General features: G+C 37.2%; 1 protein-coding gene across 1 annotated transcript in view; it reads left to right on the top strand.

Moving 5' to 3' along the window:
- LOC130570012 (glucocorticoid receptor-like) overlaps window positions 1-20700 on the top strand; it is a 95537-nt gene that overhangs the window by 34423 nt on the left and 40414 nt on the right. Inside the window, 1 exon segment of the mRNA XM_057360061.1 lies at window positions 15610-15776. Within this exon segment, the coding sequence (XP_057216044.1) occupies window positions 15610-15776 (167 nt within the window).

Below are 20700 nucleotides of genomic sequence, written 5' to 3'. Positions count from 1 at the left end.
CGTATGCATGGGGCGGGGACTGGCGTGCGTGTGCCATTCGCCAAGCCCATTGGCATTTTAAAATTCCTCTCGGAGATGATAGGTTCTCAAGATCAAACCCCAGTCTGTCTCTCAACACAACGTCTCATTCCCTCCATCAGGGAACAAAGGTTACAGTTGTAACAGAGACGTTTTCCAGTTTTGCGTTTAAATTTTTTCTGTGCGCTCAATTACACTCTGAACTGGCTCTGTCGGTGTTTGTCTGTATCTAATAGCGAGTGGTGGTCGGGCGGTGAAGCAAGGCTGCCTGCAACACGAGAAGCAACGGGCTGTTGAGAGACACGGGCTGGCTTTATTGAATGCCCGTTGTACCAAAGTGATTGTCACCGAATTTGGCACATCAAGAATGTATTTTTACACTGCATACGAAAGCAGCACGTTCGCATTGCTCTCACCCAGCACATGCAGAAAGAGCGTCTACGGCACCATGCCAAAGTCCGTTTAATGAAAGTCATGCCACTCGGCGGCCTTTCGGACAGCTATTTACGTCATGGCAAGAGCGCCTCCAGGCAGCTATTTAGCATTGCATCTCTTCCAATTTATTGCAATCGCAGTGGTGCCTTGTAAATATATTATCTTTGGCCTTTCCCATTGAGCGCTAGTGTTTGCAGTGTTACGCGCACCGCACGTTTACTTCCAGTACTGTAATCACAAGTTTTGCATTACATTATTTGAAATACTCTGATGTGCAAAACCTCTTCAAGAAGCTTATTTTACTGGCATGTTGATGAACAGTAAACCAAAAACTGCTGTGAGCCAGGAATTTGTACAAGTTGATTTTTGCTTAAAGATAATAAAATAAGTAAAGTTAAATAAAGAGATTTTCAGTAAAATAGTTTTTTTTCTTAACTTTTTACTGTTCCTGTCACATAAGCATAGAACAATGAAAAAACACTTTAATGTGCCAAGCTATTAGAACCGAACTGAAAACTGTGGGTGAAAACCCGAGGTTCGTATTGAACCGTGGGTGAGCTGTATTGTTGCATCCCTAGTTCCAAATATGGTAAGAGGCGTTACATTTCCGTCACACGCGTGCAGTATTCAACCAATCACTACGCACTGGTTAACTCGCCAATCATACCACACCTCGCTTTTCAGAGGGATGAGCTTTGTAAATACATGGGGAAAATACAGCGCTTTTGAACCTTAAATCGAACAGATATAATCGAACAAACCATAATATTCATTTTAGCCCTGTCATATGACCCCTTTAAATATATTAGTACTTACCATACAATATTTGTATCTTATCCACCTCACATGACCAATTTTACTATGGTCCATTTATTCTGTGTGAAATATTGGCTTTACATCAGAGTGGCCTTTTTTAAAAACAAAAGTGCGCTCTGTAGTGGATGAACAGAAAAAATGATCGGCCATTTGTAAAAATGGATATGACAATGCAGATAATAAAAAAATTCCAGATATCGACCCAATATATCGGCCATGGTGAGATATTGGACTATAACTCTCAAAAACGTATAGCAGTAATAAAATGTGCAACTTTTGCCTCTGTCATCTGTATCTCTGTTTGAAACATGACATTGCAGCCTACTTAACATTCTTTTCTGTAGGTTAAAGTCAAAGCACATCAAAATAGCATTTTCTCTGAAATTGTACCTAAAAGCCAAAATTATTAATTATTGTTGTAAGTTTTACCATTCTGAATTGGAGTAATTGGACCATTTTAAACAGTTTTTATGTTCTTTGCTTCACAAGTAATTTTTGACCAAACAAGTTACATATTACAGCTTTAATTTAAAATATTTTAGATAAAACGGATACCCAACATCGAGGTTATTATAGATAACTAAAACCATAACTATAACAAGTTTCCCAAAAATAACCTGCAAATGAAAAACAAAATTGAAACTAGAATTTTCCAATAAACTAAAACTAAACTGAAACTTCCACTATCAGGACTACATCAGAACTAAAGCAAAATAAAAATGATTATAAATTATTTTATTTTTAATACTTGTGTATGCATGCATTGTAAGCATGTGCCACGGTTTCCCATGATTTTTTGAAGGGTTTGCTTCAGTGTGTGGGCTGTTATCATTTTGGGTTGAGGAACAGGGCCACCTCTTCCCAGGAACAAAGAGTGTTCTTTAAAATTAACAAGAAAAATGTGTCTGTTGACTGAGGAAATTTCCATCTACATACAAACACATTTTTTATCGACTGCAAGTAAGAGTTCTCAACATCACCTTGTTCAGTGCTTGTTAGTAATTTTCTTCTTTATATTAATACTCATGCTGGGGGTGTGATGCCAGTTTGTATCAATTCACAGATTGTTTGTCATCAATCACCGTCCATAAAGTAGACACATGTGATAAAGACAAAGTTAAATGTTCTCTGTCAGCCTATGTAGAATGTGAAAACAGTGTAATTTTAACAGAATTCGCGACAATTAATAAAAAAATATTAAAATATGTCTACAGCCAAGTAATTTCCTCATCTGTATTAACTGAAATAAAAATAAACTAAAATGGTGTCCATACTAAAATAACCCAACAAACTAAAACCATTTAACGGAGTAAATAACTGAAATAAAGTAAATGCAATTTTAAAGCTATAAAAAGCTGTGTCCGAGCAGGTGTGAGAAGTCCTCACGTGTCCCCTTGTATTTCGGAGTATTTCCGCGGGACCTCGCGTGCCCGGAGACTAGAGGCCGGTTGTGTCTGTGAGACGCCACTCCTCTTCGGGTGCACTGCATTTAACTGTGGCAGATGTCCAAAAATTTATAAATTGCAGACTCTTCCGTTCATGTGTGTAATTGTTGCTAGGGCTTGAAGCTCTTTCTCATTTCTTCTTCCAGATGACACTTCACAAAAATGTAAGATCCATGTCGAGGAACAGCAAGTGCACATCAAAATGTCAACAACTGAAACATGATTTTAAATAATGTGAAGGAAACTTGAAAACAAGCAAACTAAAACAATGCACAGGCCAGCAAAAGTGTTTGTTTTTATATCCTGGTGGGGACCTAAACCTGAATGCACACCAACACATGGGGACTCGAGTCACCGTGGGGAACCAAAATTGAGGTCCCATGGGCAAAAAAGCATATAAAGCGTACAGAACAATATTTTGAAATTCTAAAAATGCTAAAAGCTTTCTCTGATCTTTATGTTTAGGGGTAGGGGATAAAATATACAGTTTGAACAGTATAAAAATCATTACAACTATGGACTGTCCCTATGGAGATAATAAACCAGACGTGTGTGTGTGTGTAAATTAAATATAACAGTGTTTCAACTGTTATCTTGTTGTGCATCATCATTTTTTATAATCTCTTTTTCTCATGCTAAGAATGTTGAAATACAATATGCTCCATAATTTGTCATCCGAATCTCCGTTTCCCTTCCACGTGTTTAATTTACCTGATCTGACATGCCCGTGTTGATCCCACTTTTCATCTCTGTTTGCCTAACCCAGTTTGAGAACTTTGTACATTGATTTGTTCTTTATCGTGGATCTGATGATCCCACAGCTCATTTACTTTCTTTATTCTCCAAGCCAGGAAACAACAGCTCCCAAAGTCCTCAAAACACCGAAAGAAGAAAGCCAGACAGCCCGAGTCGCTTTAATCTGTCAGCGGTGCACAAACAATGTGTTATCATCAGCTTTTCTGCAGCTTTAACACGCTAAATGAAGGCTAATCGCATAATCCTGAGAAAGAACCCAACCATCCGTCTGCTTTAACAGTGAGGAGGTGTCAGGAGTTAATCGAATTGCCTTCTCTGTATCCGATCTTTGAATTCTTTTATTGCTGCCCCGTGGTATCGAGAAGCGTCGACCTGCTTTAACTGCAGGCTGGAACGATGCGAGAGCCACGGCAACCCACAGAAACGACCTTGAAAATGTCAAAACTTGAATTTTTATGGGAAATGCGCGAAAACAACTCATCTGCCAATCTGTCGGGTTTAACCCACGTACACACGCTTCAAGCTTTCAGTTTTGCCCTAGGAGTCTCTGGCCCGCCCCGTGCTGGCCCGCAGATACTCGTCCCGCCGGTCTCAGGACTCTTAAAATGGAAGCTGAAGCCATTTGTGACCCTGGATCACAAAACCAGTCTTAAGTAGCACGGGAACGTTTTTAGTAAAAGCCAAAAATACATTGTATGGGTCAAAATGATCGATTTTTCTTTTATGCCAAAAATCATTAGGATATTAAGTAAAGATCATGTTCCATGAAGATATTTTGTAAATTTCTTACCTTAAATATGTAAAAACTTTATTTTTGTGAGTGGATGGCCTGCCACAGTGCCCCTGATTAACAACTTCAAAGGCAATTTTCTCAATATTTTGATTTTTTTGCACTCTCAGATTCCTGAGTTTTAAACGGTTGTATCTCGCCCAGATATTGTCCTATTCTAACAACTCATACATCAATAGAAAGCATATTTATTCATTTGACAGATTATGTAAAAATCTCAATTTCGAAAAATTGACACATAAGACTGGTTTTGTTGTCCAGGGTCACATTTAGTTGCAAAGCCTCTGCAGTCTGTAGCTCTTGAATATCTTGTGCTGTGCTCATTCATAGTTTAGACGTGCTTGAAGATCAAGGAGTCACAATAAACACTGGACTTTCTGAAGTGATAGCAGCGCAGTGTCAGATGTGAGAGGATAACAATGACATAAGCTCCATGTTGCTTTGCATGCGGACTTCCTACAGAAAACTATGGCTTGTTGCTGAGTGAATATTTAGCCTTTTTACCGTTATAAGGCTTTATTTTTAATTGTATAATCTCATTTCATCTTAACAAAGACTGACTTTCTATTATTTTCTCGTGTATTATAATGCATTGTAATGGAGACATAATGCCATAAACAAAACCTTGTTGTTTGTTGTATCATCTCATAAATAATTGCACAGTACATTTTAATTCTTACCTGTTTGTGGTTATAACTTGTAAGAGTGTTATGAGTTATAACACATGGGTAGCTGACAGATAAACCACACATATGTCCTATGGTGTGACATGGGAACAATTTAGAAAAGAAGGTAACAATGACGATGAATCTCTCTTGTGCTATTTTATATTATAAATATTAATAATATAAAATATGTTGTTATATGTTTTCTAAATTTGTGCTGTCACACCATCAACTGTTTATTCGTCAACTACCCACATGATAAACTCCACATAGTTACAGTAGTAATTATGTAATATACAGTAAGTATTATAATGTATGCTCTCGACATTGCATATGTCTTACTACATCTTTTGAGTGGTTTTATATAATGTTATCATCATAAATCATCATAGTCTTAAACGTTATAACCACAAACAGAAAGAAAATGACAAAGCCAAACTGTTGCAAGTCAGCTTAGATGTCAAAATAGGTTTTGAAATCTTTTCCGTTTTATACCAGTATGAATGCAGGTTTTTTTTATTGTGGTGATGAGTTCATGTTTTTAGCAGTTTGTAAATACTGTAGTTCATTCATGTAGCATTGTGATACTGGAATAAAACTCATGGATTCCAAGAAAGCATGTATTACTATAATTTGGTCCCTGAATGCATTTAAAAAGCATGTGCCAAATGCATAAATGTAGATAATTTTTTTGCAGACACATCTCACTTGCCTATTTTTATACTGTGCTGTACTATACTTACTCATTGTGTACCTTGTAAGTGTAGGGCCCTATGATTTCCGTGATGCGGAAAACGCGGAATCCAGGCATAAAAACGGAATATGCTGTGTAACGTCGTGGAATGGCACAGAATCTGGCAAATGCATTATTTCTTAACCAGAAACTAGTGCTTATTCAGATGCGGTTTAAATATGTAATCTGCTTGTTTTGTGTGTCTATGAGGGAAAGAGTGACGCGGTTGCGTGAACTGCACGCGGGATGCTTGTGGAGCTTTCAGCGTCCATGTCTCAAAACAAGGATGCGCACCGCATTGAAGCTACAGTCAAACTCCCTTTGTGATGACCCGTCAAAATAAAAGTCTGGTTAACTTGATCACCACACCACCCCCCTTGATTTTTTTTTTTATTTGACCACTTAGTATATTATTAACTGTAGTAAATAGAAGTTGATGTGCTAGTAAAATTATAAAAATAGTACCTATTATTACAAAATATTACTTGTAAAGAAAATGTACTGGTAAGATGCTGGTTTATTAACATAATTGTAAATTATACACATATTTTAAATAGTAAATAGTTTTACATATTTTTTCCCTGTATGGTACAAAGTGTCTACTGCAGGTTTTTAAATGCAGTTTATAAGTGAATATGTGGGCAGATATATTAATATTGTATAGTAAAAGGCGGAACACAGAATCCAGAGAAATGAAAACAGAAAAAACGGAATTTTGGAAAAAATGTAACCTATAAGTATGTTTTCCATGACAAACACATTAAGTGGGTACATGTGCAGGGCTTTTTTTTATCGATTACTAAACTTGCCATGTGCATTTCTTAGTAAACATCCAAATAATTAAAGGGGTCATATGACACGGCTGAAACGAATATTATCGTTTGTTTTAGATGTAACGCAATGTAATGTAATGATTTAAGGTTCAAAACCGCTGTATTTTCCACATGTTTTTTCCACAATTTCCACATTGCATGTTTGTATCTCCTCTTTGCCATGCCTCTCTGAAACGCACAGATTTTTACAAAGCTCATAGCTCTGAAAAGCGAGGTGTGCTATGATTGGCCAGTTAACCAGTGCATAGTGATTGGTCGAATACTGCACGCGTATGTCGGAAATGTAACGCCTCTTACCATATTTGAAACATCAGGTTCCAAAGCAATTGTACTGACAGGTACGCCCACCTTACTTGCGTATACATTTGGGCGGTCTTAGTCAACTCATACCACAAACTGACGTAGATTTGTGGGGGTGTGGTTACACGAGGCGTTTCAGGCAGGTCAGGGTGAGCATTCGCTTTTAGATAGAATGCATCTTTTGTTCCAACATTTTAATTTTTGCAATTTTACGTGCCTAATACATGCATGGGCAACTTATAACACACCAAAGACACAGAAAAACACGCATTCGTGCCATTTGACCCCTTTAAATTAAACCACTTAACACAATATCTGACAACTTCGTATGAGCTCTTTCTTGTCTTGTATGCCTGACGTTTTTTAAACAAACATAATAAACATTTGAACATAGAAAAGGAAAGTTATTAAAGTAAAGCTTTAACAACTTTAAAGGTCCAATGTGATCATTTCATTGTAATTAAAAAATATATATATCTATTGACAGAAATGCAATATAATATAATAATAATTATAATTATGTCTTCATAGGTGTGTAAAGACCTTACATAATGAAGCGTTATGTTTTTATTACCTTAAAATGAGCTGTTTCTATCTACATATACCACAGGTCCCCTTACATGAAATTCACCATGTTGTTTCTACCGTAGCCCTAAACAGAAAAACTGCTCCACAGAACGCTTTTCGTAAATGCATTATCTCATTCTGCTAAGAAGCAAAAACATAACGACGACTTTGTCCTGTGTCAGCCACCGTAGTGCTTTAAAAGTGAGCTGTTGGGTGCAATTTGCAACCTCACTGCTAGATGTCACTAAAGTGTCAGCATAACACAGGCAGCTTTTCCATTTTGTCTACGTTGTGCTTTATTTTATGAGTGGTCAACACAAGGGGTGTACAGTACACGTTCAGGACACTTGGATGAGTGCAAGACTGATTGATATCCACAGATCGAAGGACACTGCACAAGCCAGTGAGGCGATTCAAGCATCTAATGAGTTTGGTCCCAAAATAGATGAGTAAGTGCAGGATCAGATGCTTGTCAGCGACGAGTCCAAATGATATTCTTGAACATAAAGGCTGTGAAGGAAACAGAGAGCTCATTCATCAGCGTACCAAACACAAATTGGCCACACAGAAGAGACACTGTGGAACTGTTGCAGCGCATTTCTTTAAATCAGAGCCTGCCAAGGGTGATCTCCCGGCTTTTAAACTTTTAAAGTCACAGAGATTCAAGAGACGCATATTTATGAAATGATACAATAAACAGCGGTGAGGTATTGCGTAATGGTTTTTGGGTCGCCGTGTGTACCTAATGAAATGGTAATGAATGACAAATTGTGTCATATGTAGCCGCGAGAACAGACATTCTTTTTCTGGCATGAAAGCTCGGTGTTCCACTGGCAGCCTCAGTGGAAATTAGTGGTAATGAGAAAACGTGGCAAGTTTGGTTAATCACCCTTTTTTGGCCAATGAGAATGAACACAAAATCCACACGTCAACACGAGAGGAAGACGAAGTTCTTTTCTCTTGAGGCCGTATGAGCTGCTTTGCTAATATGAATTTGTTTGGCTAGCTGTCTCAAGTGATGAAACGGGCTGTGAGAGATAAAGGGACGGTCTGTTTTTATGATCTGTACTGTGATGTCATTTGTTATGTGTTGTTTAGCTGACAGAACTCATTTTGCAGTGGACAAAAGTTGAATTCTGGAAAACGAACGCTGTGAAAATTTGCTATAGTACCATGCATCTTATTAGTGATCTTTTGGAGAGCTTATGGAACTACAGTATATGGTTCTCCGCCAACAGAAATGCAGATATGAGCACACGAAAAAAAGTCGAAAAAAAATCCATATGATGATCTAGATCAGTGGTTCTCCAACTTTTCAGATCAAGTACCACCTTGAATAAAATTAGTTGTTCCAAGTACCACCTAATGACCGCCATAGAAAAATCACACACAAGCGGTCTACAAGCGGCATTTGAGATATTTTAAGCACCTTGGTGCAGGAGTGCGTGCAGAGGCAGAGGAGAGGTCCGGAGTTTACAGCTGGAGCAAACCCCAGCACTTCAGCCCGTGAGAAAGTCATGAATTCTCCTGAGGGAAAGTCAAATGCCTGTTTCTGCATCAGTACACGTGACATCTATGTGACATCGACCGGCCTTCAGTGAACGATGTAGATTTGGTTATATCAGTCGTCAGTCTTGAAGATTATAGTGACAGACGGTATGATCATCATCGTCATTGAATGAGACGTCTCGGGAATTTTCTGTAGCAACTTTTTGGTTAAGAAACTAGGCTTTCCTGTTGGGCATGAAGTCTGTCCTAACAGACTCTCTGTTTGAGAAAAAAAAAACGTTTAGCTCACTTTTATTTACTACTTATTATGATAGTCATAGGATGCTAAGGAAAAATAGCATTTCCTTCATCAGTGTTTTTGTTGTTTTTCAGTAAAATGATCTGAATTAACTCACTTAAATCAAAATTGCATTAAGTTTATGTGGGAAAGTCGTTCTCTGGGAACAAGACTTATTTTATTTCGTTTTTCTTCCCAAGTGAAATGATCTTGTTTAGAAGATGCTTAGATGTTTTTACTGGAAAATGAGACCGATTTCGGACTGTTGCTCTCAATGAATGAAATGGGATCTCAAATTGTTTTTGCACATTAGCAGGTTGGTTACGGGACTGTTCAGGTCAGACATTTTGCTTCCGGCAAAAGGCTAATGTGATTATAATTTATTAAACACATGGCTCTTACTGCTATCTAATACTTGAGAGAAATGTGTTTGAGAGGAGTGCCATTACCATAGAGGTGGGGGATTTTTCCGAATCACGATCTGAATTACAGTCATCTTTCTCATTTTTCTCATCCCAGATGTGTGTGACTCATTTAATTGATCTTAACTGGATATATTCATAGAAATTTTCTAAGTCTGGCATCCGTGAAGAAATGGCTCCTTCAAGCTATATAACAATTACATAACAAAATATCATTACCGCACATCAGTGAATTATATATTAATGTGCTATATTAAAGTTGCACCTTTGCTTAGCAACTGTAAACATCCTGAAGTTACATTGTGCCTAAAAGTGACACCAGATGTTAGTCACAACATGTCGTCCAGTGTGGTTTCCTGCTGTTCCACTGTATAGCGAAACCTCTACCGACAGATTTATTGCCTCAGATTGTATACACGGTCATACCGCAAAACCCCACAGAAGTCCATGCTTTGCAAACATTATTGCAGTGCAATCCAATCTTGTAGCGCTTTACGGTTTAGAGCTTTGCCAAAAAAGACAAATGAATTTGCAATTTATTTTCCACCAGACATGATAACACATCATTAGTTAGCCGCCCATCAATAGTCCGTATTTAAAGATGAAGCGTTTAGCACTTTCAGTAGTAGGTTATCTTCATATCATCTTTCAAGAGCGTAGGCGGCAAATCATGGCTGAGGTCACCAAACTGAGTTCTCATGATGTGGAGCAGCTGTGTGTTTGTGAGATTGTCAAGAGACACACAAGAGACGGTCACACACCACCTGCTGGACTGAGCTCAAATCCCCAAATCCTGCAGGGAAATATAAACCCCGTGAGCAGAACCTCTATGTCTGTCAGCGTCTGAGCTTTAGACTGTAGCTAGTGCTGCACAGTTCATTCGAAACAAAAACAAAGTTAATATTACATCTGCCATTGTGACAACAATAGACCATTTTGTAGTCTGCAAATCGCTTTGAATAAGAGTAAACTAAGTTAATAAATATACTTTATTTAATATCCTATATATTCTGTGGGTGATTTACTAACAAGGCATAATATCTCATTCCCATAATGTCCAATGCAATCTAGCAAAAGCAGTGCAAATAGAGTACCTCAGAGATGACTTAATTTTGTATGCAAACCCCGGGAAGCGAGTTAGCATTTTAGCACTTCCGGGTTCCATCGCCCAAAGTCTTTTGAATGGGTTGTTGGTAAATGAGGTGTGTGGTTAACAAACTTCCTAAACGCGTGAATGGGGATTCATTCACAGAGTATTTAGTTACCGGGGAACGTGATTTTAATAAAGTTTGAAAAAGTTGTCGGAGGCTTGGTGGTGGTGACGTTGATATTGAGCAACCCTAGTGTAGTTTGTTTATAGCATCATGTTAGCTTTTTACTTCTGCGGATTGAATGTAGGCTTCAAAAATAGCAAATATTGTGTTAATTTGTAAAGATTATCTTGATAGACAAAACATGTAAACATCATAAACCTTTTTTAAACAGAGGTCTTATTTTTTGCGATCTTTCAGAAGTCTGGGAAGAAATGCATAGACTTTCGGTCAAGGGAACCAGTGCAGTGCTAACTTCTGGGTTGACCTACAAAAATACGTCATCGCTGCACCACTCCATTAGTGCAGGGTTTAAGACATGCTTTTTTTGGTTCTTAAATAAAGCCACAAATACCAGTACAATGATGAGCAAAAATCACGCAAACCTTAGTAAATCACGCTGCGTCATTTATATAAATACTCTCCTCCCATAAAGTTTTGCGTCTGATGAGGAAACTTCTACAAATGCAAATGCAGTTAGGTCCACGTCCACGCCTTTTCAGAACTAATTTTCACTGTGTGTCTTTAGTAAATACCGACAGTAGCATATAGCATATCGCTAAGAAATGCTGTTATGTTCACTTATTGTAAATATAATCTGTTGCTATTTAAATTTAAGGTTAATAGTTTAAATTTAGATAGTAATAATTTGACTCACACCACAATAAAAATCAGTCCTTTGATTTGCAGCTTACAGGGAGAAAAAAATTCAAACACATGATTCTTCACGGTCACAGCGGGAAGGATTTTGGCTGACATCTAGACTGGCCCATTACCAGTGTCATCTTTCCAGTGACCCTTCTTGTCTAACCGCAACCTAACTTTAGGTCAGACATGTTAGCGTGTGCCTCGTATCTGAATACAAACATTCTGGAGAGCCAAACACGGCGCTTGGTATTACATTTTTCTGCATCCCGAAACCACGATCCCAATTATTGTAGTTCTTTAAATGGCCGGGAAGGTATTACTCGCTCGCAATTACAAATCTGTTTGCTTTGAATATTGTGTCGATCAAATGACAAATGGCTTCATGTGTTAGTGCAAATGGGAGCTAAATAGGGCAGCGTGTAAGACAGTCTAACCCGTATGAAGGTTCTGGTTACATGAGAAGGTGTTAGCAATAACACAATACCAAAATCCCATCATCAGAGGGGTAAACCAGAATAAATGGAGATGCGCAGGGATGGTGTAACGGTAGCTGGTTAACATCGTCAACATCGCGGCACTATGCTGATAATGATTATTAGCCGCCATCAGTATTTGTAGCCGACACAGATGGCCAACACGTGGTATGTTAAGATGATGTTGAGCTTTTGAAATCCACCGCTTTAAATCTCCGGCCTTCTGCTATTCTGGTTTTTCAATTGGTCAGGGGTTTTTAAAGCCACAAGTTTAAATTGGTTCATCTATATCACGTTTTCTTTTTGAAACCTTAAATTGCAGGTTATTCATGTACTTATCTGTACAGAGATTGAAGTTCAATGATGTCAAACGGACGTTCCCCACAAGACCCCATTCGACAGCTGGAATGATAAGTTATTATTGGAAGCTTACCGTCATGAATTGGAAAAGGATTTGAATGATTTTTTCGTTGACTTTTGATATTTTTAAACAATGAAAGTTGCAGCTGGATTTATTTGTCAGGTGTTCGGTTTTGAAAGACGAGATTGTTTTAAATCAGGTACTAGCAAGCAAATAAAATCCTTAACATACATAGTCAGGTCGGTTTTGTTACTGCATGCGATTCTGATTTCATTCAGAATGCTGCACCATTATTTCAATTAGCTGTTGTTGTCGTGAGCGAGCGATCATTGATTTCAGATGTTCCGGTCAGGCTAGTAGTTCAGGTTTGTTTTAACCCTGCCAATATTCTACCTTGCCCCACACCGAAATATAACTCATTTTTTTGAAGCAATGTATAGCACATTTTTTAAAGCTGGACATTCTAGAGATTGCAACAACATACTGGTTGTTTTGTCATTTTAACTTATTTAGAAGAGGTACTGTAACTGGTTCCATTAAATGTTTGACTTTAATAAGAGGCATAGAAAGCATGTACACAAGATGCATATATTGTGATAACCAGTGTTGGGTGTAACTTAATAAAAGTAATTAGTTACTGTAATTTAATTACTTTTCCCTTGAAAAAGTAAAGTAAGGCATTACTCTAATTTTTTCTGTAATTTAATTACAGTTACTTCTGATGTAATTAAACTAAATACTTTGTGTAATTTATGTGTGTGCAATAGTGGAACTGAAATCAAAATTCAAAGTCTAACTTTAAAATCCGTGCTTTAATGTATAATTCTCACATTTGTAATACTTTGGTGAGTAAATAATACTACTTTATGTAGTTTTCTATTATTTATTTGAATGAATTAAGAGCCGTTTCATGTCTGTCCTTGAATCACTCAACTAATCAAGGTTGATGTAGGATATAGAAAGTAATTAGTAATAAGTAATGACAAAATGACAAAGAGTCATTTGTACAGTAATCAAATTACACTATTGAATATGTAATTTGTAACTAGTAATGAATTACTTTTTCAGAGTAATTTACACAACACTGGTGATAACGCAGCACAGGTTTGATCAAGAACATGATTCTTCTGTTAGGAGACCAGAAACACTCTGCACCAGATTTGCATGCTGTCAGAAGTCAAAAGTGATGTAGTGGAAACCATTTAACTCATCCAAATCATCATCATAGCGATTTTCAATGATAATTACTTGTCACATCTACAAACACATTTATAATGGATATTTGCCTGTTTTTTTGTAGATCCTCTGTACCGGCCCAAACGACCTGCTTTATTTTTTCAGTACAGGGTAAATTGTAATAGAGTTGGCTTCTACATCATTTTGTAAAAGACTTCTGAATGCTGTATCGCCTAAATCAACTGGTGAGTCATGACCCAGAATTATTGTGAACAACAGGGTACAAAATGATGCCAAAAACAAATGATGAAATGTATGCTTGGCAGGATAAAGAAACAGAACACAGTGTCTCCTAAACCACAGTGCAGAAACGGTTTAAATGTAAACATATCCGACTCCTACTGTAACACATTTATGACATGACACGTGACATCCGCAGGAAAAATGAAGAGAGCAATCCAAATTTTTTGATGTATTGTGGTCATTCAATCCAGTCTCTGTTGAATTTCAACAAAATCAAACCTCAGGAGTGACAAAGTCATCCAGCAGCAATGTGCAAGACTGACAGCATGACAAGACACATGAAAACTGTGATAAAAATCAAGGTTATCACATAAAAAAAAGTGGAAAAACTTTCCATAAATACCTGTACACATATTACTGTTGTATTGGTTAAAAGTGAATATGAACTTGTTTTCATTGCAGTATTTGAGGTCTGGAAAAACAGCATCTTTTCTATTATTTTCACCTGTTTCTCCAGTTTTCATTTTTTGCAAATAAATGCAAATAGAAACAAGATTTTATTTGAAATTTGGGAGAAATATTGCTAGTAGTTCACAGAATGAAACAAAAATGATCATTTTACTTAAACATATACCTAAGCGTAGTAACTTCAGAAAAATTGAAAATAATTTGAAAATGGGCTCTTAATTTTTTCCATAGCTGTGAATCTTTTACAAGACTAAAAATGTCCATCTTTGGCAAACTGACGTCTTTGCACTTTATTCAAATATTTTATTAAAGATGTATTGAGTTTTTATGTTGCAAGTTATGCTTCGAGTATAAACTGAAGCTCTGCTTTAAGAAGAATTTAAGGAGCCTTAAACAACACATGCGCAAAGCTTGTTGAGTCACAGCACTGCAGAATCGCTACGAAAATTTTTTACTAAAACTAATAAAATGTAGAGGATATACAAATAATAGTTGTTTAGTAGTGATTGTTTTTTCATTTTTGTATATTAGAATAAAAACATGTCCAGTTAATATCTTAAAAAAAAAATAGGCTATATGTTTTGTCAGTGTTCTACCATACACCTCATATTTTGATGTATTAATTGAATCGAATGGGGTCATTACAAGTGAATATGATTCCCACAGACATCGCTCTTGGCCACTTCTCATTTCAATCACAAACATGTACAGTATTTCACAGCTTAAAGTAAAAATAAACTAACATTAATTTACAATGTAAGTGACAGTGTACGCAAACTATAAATAAGACTTTTTTATAAATAAAGTGGCAAAGTTTGGCTAAATAAACCTACTCTTCTGGAGGTTGGATTTAGAATTTGACATGTATAAGAGTGTATGGAGGAATAGGAAGAATTATGAATATGAAGTGACTAGCATGTGAAGTATGTAGTAGAATGGGTGAACAGGTTTGGAGTGACTCTGGAATGGCTTGTGTCAGGCATTGCTGATCACCCGGAGGAGAAACTCATGGCTCATACGCCTCTGAATCTTTTATCAGATGATAGTGGGAGGAGTGAGACGGGTGGTGCCCTTTACAATGAGGCTTGCTTTCTTAAAATCGTGCAAAGTAGGAGGGAAGACGGGACCCGGTGATGTTCTGCGTGTCCTATCAGTGTCAGAGCATTGTCTCCTCACCTCAGCAGTGTAGAAGCAAATTCATATCAATAAAAAAAAATGCATTCACATTTATCAGTATGTGTCTTCCCAATTGAACCCTTGACCTTTGCATTGCTAATGCAAAAACACTGTGCCACATGTGCAATTGATTTTAGAAACGTAATCAAAAATCTAATTTTGCCACTTTGTTTGTTTCTTTGATGTAGTTCTTTGGGAAGGCCTGAGGTCAGCAGCTCCAGTGCGTCCGGATCAGTCAAGCCCAGCTCAAACAGCCATAAGATCTGCCTGGTGTGCTCGGACGAAGCCTCGGGATGCCATTACGGGGTGCTCACCTGTGGCAGCTGCAAGGTTTTCTTCAAAAGAGCTGTGGAGGGTGAGTTCATATCTCACAAACACACACACGCACTTTCATCTTCCTTCCACAGCGGGATGACTCAGTAGACAGTCAGTTGTGGCCTAATGGTTAGAGAGTCGGACTCATGACCAGAAGATTGCCGGTTCGATTCCCAGGGCCGGCGGGTAACAACTGAGGTGCCCTTGAGCAAGGCACCTTACCCCTACTTGCTCCCCGGGCGCTGTAGTGATAGCTGCCCACTGCTCCGGGGGTACGTGTGTTCACTACTCTCTGGATGGGTTAAATGCAGAGGTCACATTTCGTTGCCTTGTACATGTGCAATGACAATAAATTGAATCTAAAATCTAAAAATCTAAAAAAAATCTAGACGGCATTGGACAGATAATGCTTCATATCTCATTTGATCATGCACTGAATAACGTCCAAACTGCATATGATGTCACTGTTGTCCTGTTCTCTTGCGTTTTCTTATAATATTTTGATAAGTGGGAAACCGGTACGGGGGTTTTAGTGGTTGTGCTGGACGGCTGATATAATGCTGATGTATGATTTAAGGAGCTCATTGAAATGGCAGTTTTAGTTTATGTCTGTTATCTTGAAGGTCATCTGCAGGCTAGTATACATTAAAATATAGACAAAACTCTCTGTTAGCAAATGTGTGGTTTTAAAGCTGCAAACTAACTTTTGCCACTCTGTCGCCATCTCTGTTTGTAAGGGATAGTTTTCCCAAAGATAAATTTGTCGTTATTTATTCACCCTCGTGTTGTTTAAAAACCGGTATATATAACACTACTTTTGTGGAAAAATTGTATGAAAACGTATTGCTGTCAAATCGATTAAGTGCGATTTAAGCGATTCCAAAACGATGTTTGTGTTTATATTAGTGCTGTCAATCGATTAAAACAATTAATCAGATTAATCACACAATTTTTCTGTGATTAATCACGATTAATCGCACATAACAATAATATTTAAAAATATACTTTTGCATTTGAATAATTTCACATTTAATCTTCAAATTGATGTAGAAACAAATTTCTTTAACGGCATCATTTTATGAATGAAAGCAAACATTTTGATATTAGTACTGTAACTGATTTCTCTATTAAATTGATTATTTTAACATTAATTATAGCCATTCAACAATTAAGAGCTATCATGTAGGAAATATACAGAAATTGAAGGACACTTTACAGTCTTTAATGCTAAATTATAAATTAAATACAGAAGAATTCTCATTAAAGCTACAAAATCACATTGATTTCTTCTTTTATTTTGTTCTTTGATTAACATTAGTGACAGGAGTCACAGCAGCACGTTTAAGAACATGGCCCCTTTAAGAGCTGTCTCAGTACGCAGATCTGACCGTCACCGCACACCCATTTTCACAACTCTTTACATTCATTTAAGATTTTATTTTACACTTTGAAGTCTTGCTTAAGAAAATGCTAGACAAAACGGGCTTTCTGACATAATCTTGTGTGGTTTTATCCATTCAAGCACGAAAGAGAACTTAACACGGAAGCGCTGTCTGACAGAGATTCACCGACGCAGCCTTTAGCCCGTGACTGTATACACCAGACTGGACCTCGCGTTGAGTTTTGCTGCATCCCACAGTTTAGAAGCTGTCTATCTTCATTGAACGTGTCAAAGCAACTGTTTCAAATTGCACTTAAGTGGTTTAAAAGCCTGTACACGAATAAGAGCGTGATTACATAATGTAACGATAGACAAAGGATGTCAAAACAATCGGATGCTGCGTTAATTGCGTTAAATATTTTTCACGAGTTAATTTGAAAAAATGAATCGCATGCGTTAACGCGTTAACGTTGACAGCTCTAGTTTATATGTATGCATATATGCAGTGTTGGGGAAGCTACTTTGAAACTGTAGTTAGATAAGCTACAAGCTACTCATCAATAAAAGTAGTTAAGTTACAGCTTAGCTACCCATCTGAAAAAGTAGTTAGCTACACTACAAGTTACTATAAAAAAGTAGCTAGCTATATTGAAACTACTTAGAGTGTCATTGTATATTAAGAATAACTGAATTATTGTTAATGAAAAAGGTTTTAAGAAAACAATGTTTAAAACAATGTAATACTATACAGTTATGATTTCAGTGTTGTTTTATTTTGTAAACTACACAGTACTCAAGTTAAAGTTAAACAGTCAAGTTGAATACTCAAATTGATCTCAAGTTAACAGTTTGCAAAATGTTGACAATGTGAATCATTAAAACAACAAAAAGAAACAAATGTATGCAACTTATTAATTTTGCAAAGGGCACACGGGCAAGCTGGAGGAGCGTTTTTATTGTGTCTGCATTTTTTATTACCTTTGTTTAACATTAATATTTAATCAACTATCAAATGCTATGCATCATTTAAAGGCTAAAACACTAAACATTCATTTTCAAACTTGTTTTTGCAATCAATACAATACTCAAAATTAGGGCCACCTGTTAAGAAGTTAATTAATTCATGGCCTTTACTGTTTGATGAACACACTTGTTATATTGTGATTACGTTTGTCTGTTCGATTGGCAGACGTTTTGCTAAAGTAATGGGCCTGGAACAATGTTAGGTTCATCAGAAAACTGTTGTGGGACAGATTTGAAATGGGCGGGTCCTTGTAGTGTATGTAATTAACGGTAAATAAGGATTTATCATTGCAATTAAACAGACATTTAATATATAAAATGCATTATAAAACGGTCAGTGCTGGTCCTTGATTCTGATTGGCTGAGCCGTTGTAAAATACCCCGAACGGCTGACCGTATTACATAGCCTAAATATCACTTAATTAACTTTATTTTATGAAACCTTGCTACGAATATGGAATAGCTCATATGGAATAACCGACGCTTCGTGTCGCGCCACAGTGCCCCTAGCTGTTATAAAATGCACTGTAACCCACTGCTTCTTGGGTCTTATTGCTTTAATAAAACCGGATAAATATTTGATTTAAAATGGCTATAACTCACCTGTGTGTGATTCCTTAAATTTGTGCTTGTCGATGCAGACAGCGTTTTAATTTTTGGTTTGCACAGATTACATACAAAAGTGTAACCATTACTGTTTGCTTCTTTGAGAGATGAATTTGGACAAATACGGCCATGGGCAATAAATATATACATCTTCTGATTCCGAATCTGCCGCGGCCGCCATGCCTTGCTCAAGCCTGGATGGTTGTGTGTGTCTGTCGAGTTTACTTCTGCACATTCACATAATGATCAGACGCTGCACATTCACATAATGATCAGACGAGTACTGTTGCGTAAGCCGCGCGTCACAGAACGCAAGATGTGTTACAGAACAATAGATGGCAGTAATGCAAAATCTTAGTTTGTGATCTTCAGTAGTACGTCAGATGATGACGCTGTGCTCAGTGCGCTGCTCTGCTTATTGCTTAAAAGTTCGTCACAATGGAATTTATACCGAGTAGCATTTGGACACGCTACACCGCTACTTGCTTGTAGAAGTATTTAACTATCGGAAAATCTACAATGTTTTAAAAGTAACTTAACTACGATCAAGCTACAGAAAAATGTAGTTAAGTTGGTAGCGTCGCTACTTGTAGTTAGCTACTCCACAACACTGCATATATGAAGGCACACACACATTAATCACGATTAATCGATTTGACAGCACTAAAAAAATTAATATGTATTATCAAAAGTCATGTAATATCGTATGTGAAAACCAAACTTTTAAATCAATATTATAAGCTTATTGTTATGAATGGGGCTAAGGTAAGGAGACAGTCTTTATGTATTTTTTGAATAACTGATTTTTATTTTATTCAACTATAATTTATACCAGAAAAGTTACAGATAATAGCTTAAAAATGTACATTTATGCTCTCTTTGGGAAGATTGCGCAGAAATATTGATGACTCATTTCCATTCACATTTTTATTGCATTGGTTTTTGTTAAACAAAACAAAATCAGCAAAGTGGCCATGTTCAGTCAGATGTTGATCATCTTGTGGTCTGACTGATGAATAATCACTAATTACAGTGTTCCCCAAAATCAATTTTTGTGTTCATTATGTAAATCACATACTTGTAAAAAACTTCACCCCAAAACAAAAATAAAATGTCAGTACTATCTCTATAGTGACCTCACCTGTCAAGTTCCTAAAGCCGGGTTCAGACGGTACGATTTTGGGCTGTCGCAGACGAAAGATCAGGCCCGGCTCCACGGGGGGGGGGGCAGGGTGGTCTATGCCCACCATATCAGAAGCTTTGCCCACCCTGCCTCCACCTGGAGCTGTTGAGAGAGAGGGATCCGTGAACCGCCGTTGCTGTGATAAAGTACCTTGAAATTGAAAATTTAAATTGATAAAACTTTTCCATTGCAGTGAACGGACTTGGCGCGTCTTTGCGTCAGAGTTCTGCATGGGTCCTGTTTGATAAACCCGCACCCTCAGTAATTAAAAGAACACCCGACCTGACATCGGACAGCAGCACTAATTAAATTCCGTACCTGACCCTACCCGTTTGACAAAAATGCCGCGACCCGAACCGCACCCGCGTAACATCTACATGATGTAGACAAAACCATTAATTTTCTTATGCAACAAGTAACAAAATATTGGGAATTCCTGGGTAATGCATTTTTAAACATGTAGTAACTCAACATGGCAGAGTTTCGGGAGAGACAACCAGAGTGAAGTTTTTTATTGTTAGCTAATAGTAGCTATTCTATAGGCTATTTGATTAGTGATTTATGAAATGTGTTTTGATTCATGCAAAATTTGTTAAAAATAGCCAGTATTGTTCATGTGATTTTAACAAGTTTCCCTTACCTTTTTCATGTAAAATTATACCAAAGCCACTAGCTGCCATCAAGGCTAAATAAAGCTTAAAGGAGCCATTCTTTTGCTGTTTTTAGGGTGTTTAACAATGGATGTTCATGTTTCTAATTTCAAAAAATGCT

Source organism: Triplophysa rosa, linkage group LG19 (assembly GCF_024868665.1).
Source record: "Triplophysa rosa linkage group LG19, Trosa_1v2, whole genome shotgun sequence".
Lineage (NCBI taxonomy): Eukaryota > Metazoa > Chordata > Actinopteri > Cypriniformes > Nemacheilidae > Triplophysa > Triplophysa rosa.
This window is presented reverse-complemented; position numbering and strand designations above follow the sequence as displayed.